The sequence below is a fragment of the Drosophila kikkawai genome, chromosome 4, assembly GCF_030179895.1.
Source record: "Drosophila kikkawai strain 14028-0561.14 chromosome 4, DkikHiC1v2, whole genome shotgun sequence".
In the NCBI taxonomy this organism is placed as follows: Eukaryota; Metazoa; Arthropoda; class Insecta; order Diptera; family Drosophilidae; genus Drosophila; species Drosophila kikkawai.
This window is the reverse complement of record NC_091732.1, coordinates 1,923,230-1,941,234: the sequence shown is the minus strand read 5'-3', so window position 1 is coordinate 1,941,234 and position 18,005 is coordinate 1,923,230. Positions and strand designations below refer to the sequence as shown.

Below are 18,005 nucleotides of genomic sequence, written 5' to 3'. Positions count from 1 at the left end.
AATTAACCACTCTGCCTATAGGCCCATATCATATACATAACTCCAGAACGCACCAACCGATTTCCATGGTTTTGCAAAAAAAAAAAGTTATTCGTTTCCTAACATTTCAATTGGAAACCAGCATTTGTCTTTAAGCTGGTAAGTTGAACTGTGAAAATTTTGTGGATTTGAGGTTAAATTAACCACTTTGCATATAGTTCAAAATGCCTAGAGCACGACGTTTGAACATCGGTCTCCTCACAAGGCATGCATGCCAGCAACAAGTGTGTTCACAGAACTTAAGCGAGGAGAGACGAAATGTAGTAAGGGAAAATGCCCGATTCAGACAACGCGTGAGCACACGAAGATCAACTGGTGTGCAGCATCTAAGAGGATCCCAACCAGCGTGGCAGGCTCCTAACAGCAGCCTTCCTCGACATAGCCATCGACCTCAGGACAAATTTCAAGAATCCTGAGATAGAGTGCTAGAAAATATTCGTTATCCGAAGGTGTCGCGGGTGAGACCGTGCCCCCGGTGTTGCCCATATCCGTTTTGTCCACTGGAGGGTCCCAACAGTTGTCCTCTCAGAGCCCCAGCTCCCTACCAGGGTGTCAGGCCCGGACTACCGTCCGAAATTGGTAAGGCGGATAATCAGCTTACCTTGAAAAATCCCCTTATGGCAATACCACCAACGAGACAGTTTCATCTTTCCTCCATTGTCGGAACTTCCTATTTATTGAAACCATCTTTCCGCTATTCAGTTAATCTATAAAAGACTTTCGGATAGGGACCACTTAGTTAGTAGTTCTTGGTGATTTTAACATCCCAGAGGCTATTTGGTCCCTAGATAATTCCATTAACCACAATACACCACAAAAAATGTGGTTTACCAAAGAACACTTCAATTAAACGGATAATTTGTCGAAAGTGGCGTAACGGAGTTCGCCTGGCTTACTAGTATAATATAATAACAAGAAAGGAAGCTAACTTCGGCACGCCGAAGTTTGTATACCCTTGCAGATTGGTTTCGATGTTTATATTATAGATTTAAATGCTGAAAACACTCACAAAAAGGAGTTTCATTACATTTTACCTATACTAATTATGTTTACAGTTTGACAGTTACAGTTTTACATTCCCAGCTTTATATATTTTATACATTTACCGATCGCTTCTATGGCAGCTATAAGATATAGTTGTCCGATTATTATGAAATTTATACCAAAATTCTGGAATAATAAAAAAAGCTTATATCTCAGAGTAAATAAAAATGCGTTAAAAAACAACGAACGTTCCTATGGCAGCTATAAGATATAGTCGTCCGATTTTCATAAAATTTTTACCAAAATTCTGGAATAATATCAAATGGCCATATCCCAAAAATGAATTTTTCTAAAAATTTATCGAACATTTGTATGGCAGCTATATGATATAGTCAACCGATCCGGCCCGTTCCGACATTTATAGCTGTGAGAGTATATAGAAGACTATATGCAAAGTTTCATTCAGATAGCTTTAAAACTGAGGGACTAGTTGGCGTAGAAACGGACAGACGGACAGTTTTTTAATACGGTTTAAAAACAATGTTTTTCACATTTTTGCCAAACCAAATATATTTATACATATATGAATGTGTGTTATCTTTATATCTTTTAGCATTCGTAATTGCAGACTTGAGGTCATAGCCAGCTTCGATTTTATTAAAATCAAAGGGTCGGTTTTAGCTAAAAACAACAAAAAGAACTTGTCAATAGACAAGTAGCAGCTGTGGTGACGATCGTTTCGTTGGCGCTACCCAACTCATCAGACCACTTGCTAACTATTGCTAATTTTCTTGGTACTTTACCTTCAATCTTAGCTTAGACCCGTTGGGAATCGTAAGCTTCGATGTAAAGGCAAAAGCAAACCCTGAAAATCGGCAATAGTTCTTTTTGTTGTTTTTAACCAGTCGTTTGGCATGCAAGTCTCTCAGACTTGCCATAAGCCAAGCTTTAAAGCTTTTACGTATCTATCTTTTAGCTTTCTTTCTTGTTATTATATAGCACGAGCCTCTATTATTTCAGGGGTTACCTGCCAAACCATAGTATGAAAAACGCCAAACCTTTTTCTAATTTTACATGGCTTTCATATAAATTTACCATTCGCTTCTAAAATGGAATAACTATTTTAGTAAAAACATTATTTTAAAAGTATAAAACATAAATATATCTCTGGATCCTATACATGATATGTACATTATATATTTACATCTATTTTAGCAATTTTTCCTTTGGCTGCAGTATTTAATATAGTCAGTATACCTTTGTTTCCTTTGGGTATAAAAATATAGCCCTATGATATATATAATTTTAAATATTACATAATGTTTACAGCATCGAAAACTAGCTGCAGATAATAGAAAATTTGTCTTGCCAAAGCTTGTTTCTTACCTTTCTCCAGACTATCTATTTGGTCGTTCGTAAATGATGTCCTATTGCGTTGTAACTTCCTTTTTAGTATCAGTCGAGCTTGATCATCCTCATTGTTGTTTTCTATGTTTGAGGCGCCACCATTAGAGTTATCTTCTTCATTGGATCCCGTTTCATCTGTTTGATGGCCATCAAGCTCTTTCGATAAATGAATCGGAACCAAAACAAATTTGTTTATACTATTGCACATATTAAAAGTTTAAATGCATTATAAATATATTTAGTATATATCGTATTTTTGTGTTATAGTTCACTTCGAAAAATAAAATTGCCTAGGCATTACTTATGTGCTGGCTTAAGCAAAAGGTGTGTGTGTGCATGTGCGAGTGTATTACGTTGCGGTCTCGAGTGTACTTGACGTTGAATTTTAGTGAATGTGACAGCGCCAAATAGGCGCTGATGGCAAAAATACACGTCTCAGCCGCGGGATAAACCCTGTTCTCCTGTATCTGTGTATCTTTATCTCTCTTCAAAGCACATGTCAACTAGGGTTGCCGGACTGCAATGTTCTGACAGCCTACAGTAATAGCAAGAGTTACAACTAAGCGTCACAATGACAGACGCCGCAGTCAGAGATCCGGGCGGCAAAAAACAAGGGCGAATTCTAGTTAGAAGAAATCTGAGAAAAGGTGGTGAGAGGATGTGGTAGCAGACCTAAAATTGTGGGACAGTGCACAGTGTTTAATAATACAATAGTTAAGAATAATAATAATTGCTAAGAGAAAAGAAGTTTATCTTCGGAAACATTTTATCATTTAAATTTAATTTGGTCACAAATATTTTTGACGGTTGGTTTAAGGGATCTTTAAAATAATAATATATAATTAAATTAGAAAACTATATTTTGATTGAATATTGATGTGGAAATATTTATTCGATTTCTTATTTTAAAACCAAGTTAAATCACTGTTCGTTGCGTTAAAAGCAAAAACTAATAGACTAGAGAGATATTTCTCAGAGAGATGAGGACTGTGAAAACATAGAACTCTTATAAATATGTATATTTTTAATCTATTTATGCACCCCCACAATCGTCACCAGAGCAGAGTTCAACCCCCCAACCTACTTAAAATCTAAATCCCAACCATATAAAACCCATCGGTCTTTACCACAACCACCCTCACAACGGTTTGTCGTTTAATGAAGTGTCATCGCCTGTAAAATGAGTCTGTAAATCGCATTAAAACCAACTACACGGGCTAAGGGTAAACCTGTCAACCACGGTACAGTGGTAACATCAGTGGTTGTCCATTGCCCCAAGTCTCTTAGAAGTGGGAGGCCTACTTATAAAGAGATGTAGTCAAAATATAACACGAACAACTTTCCCACACAATTTCTGCTTTTGTGGTTCCAAAACTTTTTAGATCGAAATCTTGAAATTCAGACTTTAATGAAGCGTCGTTTTTAAATAAATGCACATAATATTTATTAATATTTATTATTTTTTCTAAAATTTCATATTCAAGAAGTCCGAAAAAAAATGAAATGAATGTTTAATAATCCAATATCAAACTGCAACGGTCCCAAAGTTAACTCCCTTATAAAATTTTAAAATTTGTCATTCAATGTAAAGATAATCATTTTAACTAAAATTAGAATTGGGTTTTCGTTGCGATTCCTAGTTATTTTTCCCCGCCATGTTCCTTTTTTTATTTAATCTGTAAGTCTGAGAGTACGTTTGATTCAATCAAGTTGGTCACGTGCCCATCGCATTTACGCACGTTTAGTCGAAAACATTTTTTTATAACTTATAAAAATAAGAGCTGGAAACAACACAAGAGCAAAATTTGCAAATTCTTTTCTTCCCAATATTTTAATTCGTTCGTGCGTGCACATATCGAGCAAAATACCAATTCGGGTAGACACCGTTTTTCGCTTTATTATTCTTTTTAGCGAAATAGAATTGAAAAGAAACATTACACACGGAATTGATTAATTCAAATGAATATATCCTTCTCCACGTTTCATATGGGTACGGGTATTAAAAATTAAAAATTAAAAAATAGAGCTGGTACCCAACCTGTTATTATCAAAACAAGGTTCATAAAATTTGTTATATAAAATGTTATTTAAAAATGTGTTGTCGCAAATTAGCTGGTGTTCTATGAAAACCAACATTTATACAGTTTTCTTGAAGAAGAAATGATTTGCGATGTACACTGTGACATTTCACGGAACCATCAGCTAAGAAAAAATTGAAACTGTTGATTAAGTTAAGTTAATTATTTAAGTTAAGTTAATTTGTTATGTTAAGTTAATTTGTTAAATAAAAAAATTTAATAAAAAAAAACCGGAAAACGACGCAAATAAATGTAGAATTCGTGGAAGAAGAGCTGTGCCAAATTTCAAACGATTGTTTCAGTAGATTTTGAATTATCATTTTTTTAAATTAAGCGTCTTAGGAGGGCGCTTTATACCTATAACTTCGACTCAATATTCTTATTATATTTTTAATTTACAAAAATTAATCAATTACATCCAAATTTATATGCCCTTAAATACCGCATGGGTAAAATGATCATATAAAAATGTATATTCTAAATTAAAAAGCAAAATTATATCTGAGTTACGGTTTATCATGATTTGTGGAAAGAGATAGAGATAAAGTGATCTGTTGTATATACATATGTATTAATATAGTACACCAGGCAGGGTACACCACATATGATGAATTCAAATTTTGATTTTATCCAAACGTGAATCTATGAACTAATGAAATTGAAGGACCATCTGTACCTTTTTTTAAATGAATATCCTCTGTTGCGGGCACTGGGCAGTTTCTTATATGCGAAGTAATGTCGTTGGGTGTACTCAACGGCTCCGGGATGACTGTTGTTGATCGTGATCCGGCCGTAGTATAGGCTAAGCTTGAGGGCGAAGTAATGGCTGTTTCGTTGCCACTGGCTAGTGAGCTGGGAAACCAAGATCCTGCTGAAGAATAGTGTCTTGCAGGCCAGCTCTGTTGGTGTTGTGGTTGATGATGCACCTGCACTTGGTTATGATGATGAAAGTGGCTGCTTGGCGCTTGATCCATGGCTGAAGATGAAGGTGGAGCAATGACTGCAGGATCCAAAGATGATCCAGTTGCCTGCTGCTGGGTGTTTAACAGGCGCAACTTCTCATAGATGGACTCCTGTTCACTTCCCTCACCCGAATTACTGGCTCTGCCGCTTTCCGATGAATTTAAGGGCGTTGAAGTCTGTATCAGATCCGTGACATTGCTGATATTACTATTTACTTTTGTGCTTTGCCCGGAGCTACTGTTGTTTGTGGAGTTACTTGATCCAGAGCTTTGTTGCTCTTTTTGTGCTGCTAAATTCCGAAGGACGCGGTTTATTGATGAAACCTATTTATATATATACAGAAAAGATTTGTATACCCTTGCAGGGTATTATAATTTTAGTCAGAAGTATGAAACGCAGTGAAAGAGTCATTTCCGACCCTATAAAGTATTTATATTCTTGGTCAGCTAAAACAGCCGTTTCGTCTTGCCATATTCAGACGAGCATGAATATATTTTCTGTCTACTCCCACTAGTGTATAAGTCGGAACGGTCCGGTTCATATAGCTGTCATAGGAACAATCAGGAATCTGTTAGAAAAAAACTTTACTGTTTTTCATCATACAAAGGAATTGAAAACTATTTACACAACGAGCTACTACTACTTACTAGTCGTTCCATTGACTAGAATTGAGTTTATTAAGCAATGCCCCAAATAAAGAGCTATCTTTTCTTTTTATTACATTTACATATTACATTACTTTGTTTGTTTTTTCAGCATATACATATATTTATATTGCAAGCTGCAAGGGTATACAAACTGCGACGTGACGAAGTTACCTTCTTTTCTTGTCCAATTTAAGATGAAATACAAAAACTTTCTGTTTTACTGTAATATTTTATTATATATCCTTTAGCGTTGGATATTAACAATTTATTATTTTAAAGATATGATTTGCCTGCGCTTGACATTGCTTTTCAAACAAAAATTCAAAAGAAAATATAAAGAGACCAAAAGAAATGTATAAATGAACGAGAGAGTGAGAAAGGAAGAACAACAGGAGCAAAAGTGCAGTTGAGTGGAAAAATTAGGCAGAAAGAATGTCCTTACCCGGGGGTTCAAACTCATTTTAGGAAATAAAAAATGAGCTCCGTCCTTCGTCGTATATACAGAATTTCAATAACGATTTTACACGTCGAACCACTATTAAAACCTAAATATTCAGAACGACAACAAGTAGCAATTTCAGGAACTATTTGACTTAAACGACAACTATTGAATGCCTAAACATTTCCGTTAAAACCTGCTTCCTTTGCCTTCTCTTCTCACCCCAAAGAAAATGTAAGTACGAGAATTTTTAGGGCTCGAAACGTGATTTAGCAAAGCCGTTTCCCCCTAACACTGACGCGTGAATTTCAACGCTCAACGCTTAACGGTTTGTGGTGGCGGCCCTTGGCGGGGCCGTATTTATTTAATATTGTATTTTTTCCATACAATTTTTGCAAGCACTGATTTCCCTTTTCTGTCGCTTAATGTGCATAAAAGATTTTCCCTTCCATTTGAATGAGCACATTTTCCACACAACTGTCAATGAGAGAAAAAAAAATTATAAGGCAAGCGGCCGCTAGGCAGGACAACGGTCGGCGGCCATCGGCTGGAGAATAGGCTGTCACAATTCATTTGGCTTGCTCCTTTTTTTTTTTTTTTTTGCATATTTTATGTATAGTATAGAATAATATACACATACATATATAAATAAAACGGTAAAAAGCAAATGACGCTTTTATATTATATATATATATATATTATTTATTATATTTATTTATTTTTTGTTCAGCATGTACATGTACATTTATAATATATAATATAAAATATAAAAAATGTATATATATATATATATATATATATATATATATATACATGCTGAACAAAAAATAAGTAATTACATATTCCAATAATTAACCTATTCACAGCTTTTCATTTTTCTCTACATCTACTGATCGTTCCAAGAACTCGTCCAATTTCCATAAAAATCAAATGCTCATAACACAGAGTAGATGTAAATATTTAGAAAAACAAACCCGAAATTCTTAATCAATAAACAAGAAAGTAAGCTAACTTTGCCAGCCAAAGTTTGTATACCCTTGCAGATTAAAATTAAAATATATCATAACTAAGCCAACAATGCATTAATTTCGATTCGGAAAGCAGTTTTGTGTTAGTTTTTCTTAATTTAAAAAAACTGCATACCAAATTTAAAATTTTAAGAAATCGAATTTTTGGCCATTTTTGCTCATTTTAATGATAACCCTATCAAATTTTGCAAAAATGGCCAAAAAAAATGGATTTCTTCCTGACATATCTAGAAAGATTCGCATGTTAATGCTGATCAAGAATATATATGGTTTATGGGGTCGAAAATGATTCCTTGACTTAGAAAAATATTATTTTGTATTATAAAATCTGATTTTTATACCCTTGCAGGGTATTATAATTTCAGTCAGAAGTTTGCAACGCAGTGAAGGAGACATTTCCGACCCTATAAAAAATATATATTCTTGATCAGCATCAACAGCCGAGTCGATCTAGCCATGTCCGTCTGTCCGTCTATCCGTCTGTCCGCCTATCCGTCTGTCCGTCTATCCGTCTGTCCGTCTGTCTGTCTGTCTGTCTGTCTGTCTGTCCGTCTGTCTGTTTCTACGCAAACTAGTCCCTCAGTTTTAAAGCTATCTGAATGAAACTTTGCATATAGTCTTCTATATGCTCTCACTGCTATGTATGTCGGAACGGGCCGGATCGGACGACTATATCATATAGCTACCATACAAATGTTCGATATATTTGTAGAAAAAAAATTATAACTTTGCTGTTTTTCAACATTTTTGCACCATTTTTTAGATATGGCCATTTTATATTATTTCAGAATTTTGGTAAAAAATTTTATGAAAATCGGACGACAATATGATATAGCTGCCATAGGAACGGTCGAGAAATAAATAGGAAAAAAAATTATAGTTTCGTTGTTTTTCAACGTATGTTTATCTACTCTGAGATATAAGCTTTTTTTATTATTCTAGAATTATGGTATAAATTTCATAAAAATCGGACAACTATATCATATAGCTGCCATATAAATCGATCGGTAGATGTAGAGAAAATGTAAAACTGGGAATGTAAAACTGTAACTGTCGAACTGTAAACATAATAAGTATAGGTAACATGTAATGAAACTCTGTTTTGTGAGTGTTTTCAGCATTTAAATCTATAATATAAACATCGAAACCAATCTGCAAGGGTATACAAACTTCGGCGTGCCGAAGTTAGCTTCCTTTCTTGTTTATATTAAAAAACTTCTTGATTTTTTTAAAATTAAAAATATCATAACTCGGCCAAAAGAGCATTAATTTTAAATCGGAAAACTGTTCTGTGCAAGATTTTCTACAGTTAATAAATCTGCATACTTCATTTAAAAATTTTGAAAGTTCAATTTTTTATCAAAATCAAAAATTTTAAAAAATTATAAAATTTTGCAAAAATGGCCAAAAAATCGATCTTTGCCTGACATATCTAGAAAGATTCCCCTGTTGATGCTGATCAAGAATATATATACTTTATAGGGTCGGAAACGTCTCCTTCACCGCGTTGCAAACTTCTGAATGAAATTATAATACCCTGCAAGGGTATACAAATGGCCATGCTTAAAGTATACGAAAATATGTTGGAATGTTTATGTTATATATTTTTCAAATGATATACTATTATTCAGAAAACTATTTGCTAAGTATTATACAGATAGCTTCAAAACTGTATTGCGTAGAAACGGACAGATGGACGGACCGACAGACAGGGCTAGATCAAGCTACTGTTGATGCTCAAGGATATATGTACATATACTCCTTATGGGGCTGGATATGAATTCGTTGCTTTGCAAACTTCTGAATCAATTTATAATACCTTGTAATGGTTGAATAATTTCCAAATTTAAACTATGTACTTAATTTTCCGCTAATATAGTGCAAAATATTTAGGCCTTTAAATTCTAGTAGTAATTATAAACTAGTTAGTAAAGTTATAATTAATTTGTTATATACTGCTATATAAACATGATAATCTATCTGTAACATTTTATGCAGCTTACACTCATAAAAATATTTTTCAAGGTTTAAGAAAAATCGCCCTAAAACTAAGAAAATGTTTGTAATTATTCAAATTAAATTATTTAAATAAAATGTCCATAAACTTGGGGCAAGGCACCATCAAATCAAGGCAATTTACCTATTTTCCTTAGCTAAACGGTGCCTTTTCTGATTTGCCCCGTTCGGTTTTATTCTTAATATACGCGCTAATTGCCCTTGTTTTGAATCCGAATTCACGCTTAAATTGGGGGACAAATGCCGACGCGTGCACATATGATTCCTAGCTTGTTGTAACATCCTTGGCATGGAAGGACGGGGGTCCGCCAACTCTTAGTAAGAGCAAGTCTCCTCTGCAACACCAAGAGTGTTAGCAATAATGATAATATTGTTTTTATAATTATTTAATTAATAATATTAAATTGTTAATAAACAGTTATTGTTTATTAACAATTATTACAACAAAAAGAATATTATTATTGCTCATTTACAAATGCTGTAAAAACAAAAAAAAAACATACAATTTCCCTCACTTACGAAAAAATGCACCCTAATTTTAGAAAGTTTTTCCTCGAAACAAGACATTTTTTTACATTCAAGAAAAATTGTCCTTTATTTAAGTAAGAGTCTCTTCTGATTATAGTAAAATTATAAGTAAACACATGTACATGTGTAGTTTTAACATAGACGCAGACCTATTATCATAATTATTTTTAAGGATATTTCCATTTTTCAGGGGGATCCATGTCAAATTGATTTATGTTTTGTACCCTTGTTGAAGTTAGCTTCTTTCAAAAACGAGAACAACGGGTAAATATTTGCTGATATATTACTAATGTAAACTAAGTATTATTTAAAGTGTGTTTACAATATTTTACACATACACAGAAAATATAGGGTTAAGCTACTTTATATTTAGTAACAACATCAGATCATACTCACACTTGGTATATTATCATTCGTACAAACGTTCTCCTGCAGCAATCTATCACGAATTTCCCAAGCAAAAATACTCGGACATTCGCGTTTATATTGGGAAATTTTACTAACAACTTCGGCGGTGGCCACTCGTGGCTTTGACCCGCCAATAGCCCGTGGTCGTATGCTTCCGGTTTCATAGTATCTATAACAAAACGGAAATAATTTAAGCCAGAAATGCAAACCAAACACTATACATATATATATATATATATATATATATGTACGTTTTGGCATTATAAAACTAAACAATTAGTTATCATCAAGTTTTATGATCCTACCTGCCTAGAATTTTGCTCACACATCCATTTGAGACTTGCAGAATACGCGAAATATCACATGGCCTTGCTCCTGAATGGGCCAATTCCACGATTTTTTGTCGCGTTGAATCTGGCAGTGGCCGGCCGCCAACAAAGACGCCGCCCAGCTGATTAACTCCACTGTGACCTACAGAAGAAATACACAAGATATTTAAACAATGAGTAAAATAGAAGCGTGAACAATTTAATTTATTGATTTATAAGTAGCTCCAAATATTATTATTGCTACAAAAACCATCTCCTGAGCGACCTACTGTGTACATAATGGCAATAAGGCATATCATTTGATTTGTCACGTTTTTAAAGAAATCCAAATACAATACTTTTATCGACCTAAGCCCCTCAAGCATATAGTAATGCGTTTAGAGTAAAGTGAGGAAAAAACTCAATAAGGGAAACTATTTTGTGTAGTTTTTCGAATACATTGGAAGGCAATGTAAGTAAGTTTTGGCTTGTATGATGTAAGCAAAATATTTTTTAGAAACTTGAAGTTTTATTATATTTTTAATGGTTTTATAAGATATTTAATTTTTAAAACTTTTAAAAAATTGATTAAAAACTATTTTTTATTTAATATTTTATTATGTATATTATAATCGTATTTTATACATCTTTAAGTTTGTAACAGAAAATATTGGCAGAAAAACCTACTAATACTGAATTATTAAAATATTAAATATTAAAATAAATAATTTATTTCCAGTAAATTAATGATATAATCTATTTTATACATAAAAATAATATTAATTTATTTTAACCGACAAAATCATTAAGTATTGTCCAATGAAATCATAATATTGGTAACATAAATGGTGAGCAAATGTTTATTTTAATTACCATTAAATAAATGCATACTATAAGTTGTTTGTTATGCCTTTTAATGAACATATATTTTTTACACTGTATTATTCTAACATACGAAGGAAGAGCACAAAAAGAACGCCTGAAAAGGGCTAAAAAGAGGAAGGAGGATACTTGGAGCTCTATTCTGAGTATGAGAGAAAAGAGAATGTTGTTAAGGGTTTCAAACGATTTTCCAAGTATCGAAGGAGACTTATTGAAATAAAATCCCAAAATCTGCGTATCAATTTACTGCTTTTATTGGTGAAGAAATCAGCGAAGCATCGTCAAATGTATCTGCCTTTTGACAAGGGGCTAATCCCTCCGAGTCTAGTGACTTTTTTCAGAAAGGAATGCGTACGAGAGAATAGATAACTGATAAAGACAGCAAGGGACAACAATGTTTGGTATTTTTATCTGAAATACAGTTGTTATGTTATTTCGGAGTATTTTAATTACCTTTGATAAGAATTTTGTAAAAATATACAAGCGACTCAAATGGTTTAAATAGTGTTCAGTTGATATATACATACATAGATAAGTACATTTATAATTGGATCATAATTCACCCTCAATACCAATTAAATGGATTAGATAGCTGAAATTTAGCAATGCTTGAAAATAAATATTCAAATGACTTCAATAAGAATATTACGAATATATCGCTTATTAATTAAATTATATGAAGTTCAAATAAAAGTCTAGCAATTCAATTTTAAATTTCATCAGTTTGTAGTTTAATTGCAGTTATCACTGGGAACGGCCGTCCACATAGTGTAATTTGTTTAATCTAAATTTAAAATCGCGTCTAACGACATCTTAATACGACGATCTGTTCAAAAGATCATCAATAAACAAGAATTGGTCGATGTTTTAAGATGCTGGGACCTTTTATGGAATAGCTTTGTTTTTTTTGATTTTGACCTGAAATGTAAAAACCCTTAAAGGGGTCAATTCTGACCCGTCATTAACAAGCCGAGACTCTACTCTAAGAAAGGATTATTTTTTATTATTTTAGAATTTTGGATGAAGGTCTATGAAAATCGACTGTTTCAGAGAAGATCAAAATATATTGAAATACCTATAATTTCCTTGTCTGCTAAATTATATAGTCGTCCAATCAGACCGGTTCCGACCTATATATGTTCAAGTAAAAATAGTTAGAAAACTATCTCAAAAGATTTATTCGGATAGCTTAAAAACTGAGGACTTGTTTGCTTAAAAACTGACAAACGGACATGGCTAGATGCTGATCAAGAATAAATATACTTTACAAGGTTGAACATGACTCCTTTACTACGTTGCTGACTTCTGACTGAAATTATAATACCCTTTAATTCTTCTCTCTCTATTATTATTACGTTACTACAAATGATTTGTTCAGATGACTTTTAGCAGAAGGTGTTGTCACTATTATCTCTCATCGATAGAGGTGTTTTCATTTTTAATTGCACATATTTTCCATAGATCTCCACGAACTACGCAAAAATAGATTGAATTAACTAAAACCATTTTCAAACTTTTGTAACAAGAAAAAAAATCCATAAACATATATACAGGGATTAATAATGTAATTGCCACACAAATCACTTTGGCAAATGGAAAACAAAAGTTTTTTTTGCTGTAAAGTAACTGCTGGACCCTCCTAAGGGTCTCAATCGTTTTTGCGGGGCCTGCCCTGCACTGCAAGGGATCAGGAACTATATAGGGGTGGGACTCCTCTAGGTACAAAGAACCAACACATCTCTTGGCCGTCGCTAAAGAGGCTCATTTTGGCATTTGTTGAGTGCATTGTGTGTGTTTTGTATTTTGTGTATTTATTCGACTTCATCTCTCAATGCCAATAATTGTTACTATTTGTAACGACATGACACGAAAGCGGTAGGGTCGCCGTCAGTCCGTCGACATACACACACTTCAAGATCATTATTGAAAGGTGGAAAATGATTGTATTGATTTACAACAATAGTGCAGACGCAGACTACTTAACAGCTCGGAGAGTATTTATTGAAAAATGGAACTCCGGGTTTTAAGGGAAACTGGTAGCAGCTACTCGTGATCATCATGGTCTTAAAAGTCGCTTGCCGAAACAAACGATCTGTTTTTCACATTGTGTTAATAATAATTGGCAGCATATGTGCGCGATTTTGAGTACTACTAAACCATTCTTATTCCCCCTACCGATCATCTATTGAGCTGTATATTGTGTCAAGACATGTTGGGCTAAGTATATTCACACCATTGAAGAATTGGCATAAAGGAATTTGGTTTTTCATTAAGAATTGTTGCTGAGATGTCTCAATTTGCTGTTTTTTCGGTCTGTCCTTATTTAGGGAAATTTACCCGAATTACTATCTCCACATTTTTAATAGACATAGTTAAAAGTATTTTCAACCTCGGGTTCTCTCTGAAAAGAATATTCTACTTTAAATTGATTATGTTTTTCGCAAATGATAATTTAAATATTTGTATTTTTCCCTTGAATCATTGTTTAGCCGGTACTAAGATAAGATAAATCCCCTTTAAACATTTTTCCAGCGGATTTGCTATATATTCAGACCAAAGAAATTAAAGTACTGGAATGAAAAGCGATCACACTGACATGTATTTCCAGGTTTTTTGTAAACAAGCTACATATTTATAATGAAATTAAGATGTACTCGAAGGTATTGGATGAGGAATTTTATTCATTAATCTATTCGCTGATGTGATGCCGAAGGAAAATAACCGGAGGGTATTTTCGTATTTAAAATGTCTTTTTGAACTAAATATTATATAATAGACCTTATCATTACGACATTTATTATCATAATCTTTTCCAGCATTTATCTTATGTTAGTATCCGAGAAAAAAAGCCTTCAGAAAGATCTTTCTCCCTTCGCTGAAATTTTTTTATGGAGTTTTGCGATACGAGAATATTATACCCTTGCAGGGTATTATAATTTCAGTCAAAAGTTTGTAACGCAGTGAAGGAGACCTTTCCGACCCTATAAAGTATATATATTCTTGATCAGCATCAACAGCCGAGTCGATCTAGCCATGTCCGTCTGTCCGTCTGTCTGTCTGTCTGTCTGTCTGTCTGTCTGTCTGTCTGTTTCTACGCAAACTAGTTCCTCAGTTTTGAAGCTATCTGAATGAAACTTTGCATATAGTCTTCTATATACTCTCGGATCGGACGACTATATCATATAGCTGCCATACAAATGTTCGATACATTTTTAGAAAAAAAATTATAACTTGGCTGTTTTTCAAAATTTTCGCATTATTTTTGGGATATGGCCATTTTATATTATTTCAGAATTTTGGTAAACATTTTATGAAAATCGGACGACTATATCTTATAGCTGCCATATAAACGATCGGTAAATGTAGAGAAAATGTAAAGCTGGGAATGTAAAACTGTAACTGTCAAACTGTAAACATAATAAGTATAGGTAAAATGTAATGAAACTCTGTTTTGTGTGAGTTTTCAACATTTAAATGTATAATATAAATATCAAACCAATCTGCAAGGGTATAAAAACTTCGGTGTGCCGAAGTTAGCTTCCTTTCTTGTTTTATCTTATCTTAGTACTTGACTTTAATGAAAACATATATTTTCTTTTAATAGTTAAAGAACGTAAAGGAAGCTATGAAATAACAGTAGGACAGAATTCCTTACAAAATCTATTTAGGCAGAAACACATTCCTCAACAATATTCCTGTCAGATCCTGAAAATGATTAATTTGTGGAAGTGGATATGGAGATAAGATGTATGGGGAAACGTACATTCATCATCTGTTAAATGGTAGTAAGTTGTGGCAAAGTACGATGACGTGGAATGGGGCTGTGGCGCTGTTACGGTCGCTTCAACTGATTCCATAGTCGTTGATGTCTTCCCAGGAATACCGCCCAGTCCGCTGATGCCATTAGCGGCATCCAAACAGGGTAGATTTCTCATTGCAATCATATTGTCTATATAGAGAAAAAAGAGAGAGCAAAAGAGCGTAGGCGGAAAATATATATGGTATCAACAGGTCAACTATTTGTAAAATACCTAAGACTTAAGTACGTCTGGAATAAAGTAAATCTTTTTTTCGGTATATGTGAACCAGCAAAGTTTGACTAACAATTTGAATATTGCATTGAGAAAAACAGATAGAGCTTTTTGCACACTGTGATTACTGATCGTTCGCCAAATCTGTCCCCCTTAAAAATCGAAACAAGAATAACCCGAATTTTTATTTATTTATATTAAATACCTAATACTAGTTTGGATAATCACATATGTGTACATATTTTAACAATATAATACTGAGTTCCATAATTATACCCTTGCAGGGTATTATAATTTCAGTCAGAAGTTTGCAACGCAGTGAAGGAGACATTTCCGGCCCTATAAAGTATATATATTCTTGATCAGCATCAATAGCCGAGTCGATCTAGCCATGTCCGTCTGTCCGTCTGTCCGTCTGTCCGTCTGTCCGTCCGTCTGTCCGTTTCTACGCAAACTAGTCCCTCAGTTTTAAAGCTATCTGAATGAAACTTTGCATATAGTCTTCTATATACTCTCACTGCTATATATGTCGGAACGGGCCGGATCGGACGACTATAGCATATAGCTGCCATACAAATGTTCGATAAATTTTTGGAAAAAAAATTATAACTTGGCTGTTTTTCAATATTATTCCACCATTTTTGGGATATAGCCTTTTTTTTTATTATTCCAGAATTTTGGTAAAAATTTTATGAAAATCGGACCACTATATCTTATAGCTGCCATAGGAACGATCGGGAAATTAATCGAGCAAAATTATAACTTCGTTGTTTTTCAACGTATTTTAATCTACTTTGACACATGAGCTTCTGGTATTATTTCAAAATTTTGGTATACATTTTATGAAAATCGGACGACTATATCTTATAGCTGCAATAGGAACGATAGGGAAAGTAATAGAAAAAATTATAACTTCGTTGTTTTTTAACATATTTTCATCTACTCTGAGATATGAGCTTTATTTATTATTATAGATATTTGGTATAAATTTCATAAAAATCGGACAACTTTATCTTATAGCTGTCGTAGAAGCGATCGGTAAATGTATAAAATATATAAAGCTGGGAATGTAAAACTGTAACTGTCAAACTGTAAACATAATAAGTATAGGTAAAATGTTATGAAACTCTGTTTAGTGTCTGTTTTCGGCATTAAACCAATCTGCAAGGGTATACAAACTTCGGCGTGCCGAAGTTAGCTTCCTTTCTTGTTTTATAATGAAATAATAATAGTGTAACGATTGAAATTTTCAACGTTTGATTTAATTTGGCTGCCAGACGCAATAAGGACAAGATTGACGTAGTTAGTGAAATGTTTGCATTTTTTAGCTTGCTTACCTTTGTGCGCCATATCCTCCAAGGTCGGCAGGCGCTCTATTGACCAAGGCGGCACTACAGTTCCTATGGCCGTCGGGGTGGGTTGTAAAGTAAACATAACTAAGTCTGCGCTAAGTCACCAACTAAACTTCGCCTTTTCCAGCCTATTAAAGCGTTGACCAACCGATATGGATATTGGTGTTTCTTGTTTCCCTAGAAAAGGCTTCGCTCCTTCTTCCGGGACCTTTTACTGCTAGATTTCGTACTGCCTGCTGGGAGAACCCTGGGTAGCGAGGCAAACCTTAAATTGAATGCAAAACGCAAATATGTGTGCAGATGGTGTCGACGACGGTATTGACGATCAGAAATCCATTGTTTTGCGAGTAATAAAGAAGTCCCAAGGTATGCAGTCACTTTATCACATGTTCTATTGATTCTTGTTTAACACTTTTTATCATTTTTACAAGTATTATCTGTATGCATTTTTTTCACATATACGTAATTACTTAATATATTTTTTTCCTGCTGCGATATGAAAGAAGTTATGTATGTATATATCTCATGTATTCCAGCGATCGCGGCGATTCACAGGACACAACGACGGCGACGGAGAAACTGTCATTTATTTAGAGTAAGCGAGCAATAAGAATTTTACGGACATAGCCTGCCTGCGCCACGGTGCTGACTAGGCCGACCCTTCGAATGCCATCCATGGGAATCATGGCATTATTATTGTTGTTGTTACAAAGCGGCCTGTGATTGGCTAAGCCTTGGGTACTGGCCAAAGCACCACCATTTGCCACAGGAAAGCGCTCTGGTTGGCTGGCTGTTGGCCACAACAGTTGTCGCACTCGCACTCGCACTTGCCTCCATGTACGTTAAAAATAAAGGTAGAAGAGTACACAGAATATTGCAGTTCTTTTTTTGCATT

The 18,005-nt window shown here is 34.0% G+C and overlaps 1 protein-coding gene and 2 long non-coding RNA genes across 3 annotated transcripts in view; 2 read left to right on the top strand and 1 right to left on the bottom strand.

The window, feature by feature from the left end:
* LOC138929056 (uncharacterized) overlaps positions 1-2,205 on the top strand; it is a 4,082-nt gene extending 1,877 nt beyond the window's left edge. Inside the window, exons 5-6 of the long non-coding RNA XR_011445475.1 lie at positions 22-138; positions 198-2,205. This is a non-coding gene — a long non-coding RNA (uncharacterized lncRNA). The remainder of the gene's footprint in view (positions 1-21; positions 139-197) is intronic.
* The window catches only part of ey (eyeless), a 23,023-nt gene extending 5,779 nt beyond the window's left edge, over positions 1-17,244 (bottom strand). Inside the window, exons 1-6 of the mRNA XM_017173853.3 lie at positions 17,096-17,244; positions 15,491-15,676; positions 10,843-11,008; positions 10,526-10,706; positions 5,185-5,794; positions 2,410-2,586 (exon numbers count right to left, since the gene is read on the bottom strand). Coding sequence (XP_017029342.1) covers positions 2,410-2,586; positions 5,185-5,794; positions 10,526-10,706; positions 10,843-11,008; positions 15,491-15,676; positions 17,096-17,192 — 1,417 coding nt within the window. The 5' untranslated portion in view covers positions 17,193-17,244. The remainder of the gene's footprint in view (positions 1-2,409; positions 2,587-5,184; positions 5,795-10,525; positions 10,707-10,842; positions 11,009-15,490; positions 15,677-17,095) is intronic.
* LOC138929057 (uncharacterized) lies at positions 15,388-18,005 on the top strand. The gene is made up of 4 exons (XR_011445476.1): positions 15,388-15,512; positions 17,087-17,184; positions 17,238-17,476; positions 17,647-18,005. It is a non-coding gene; the product is annotated as an uncharacterized lncRNA (long non-coding RNA).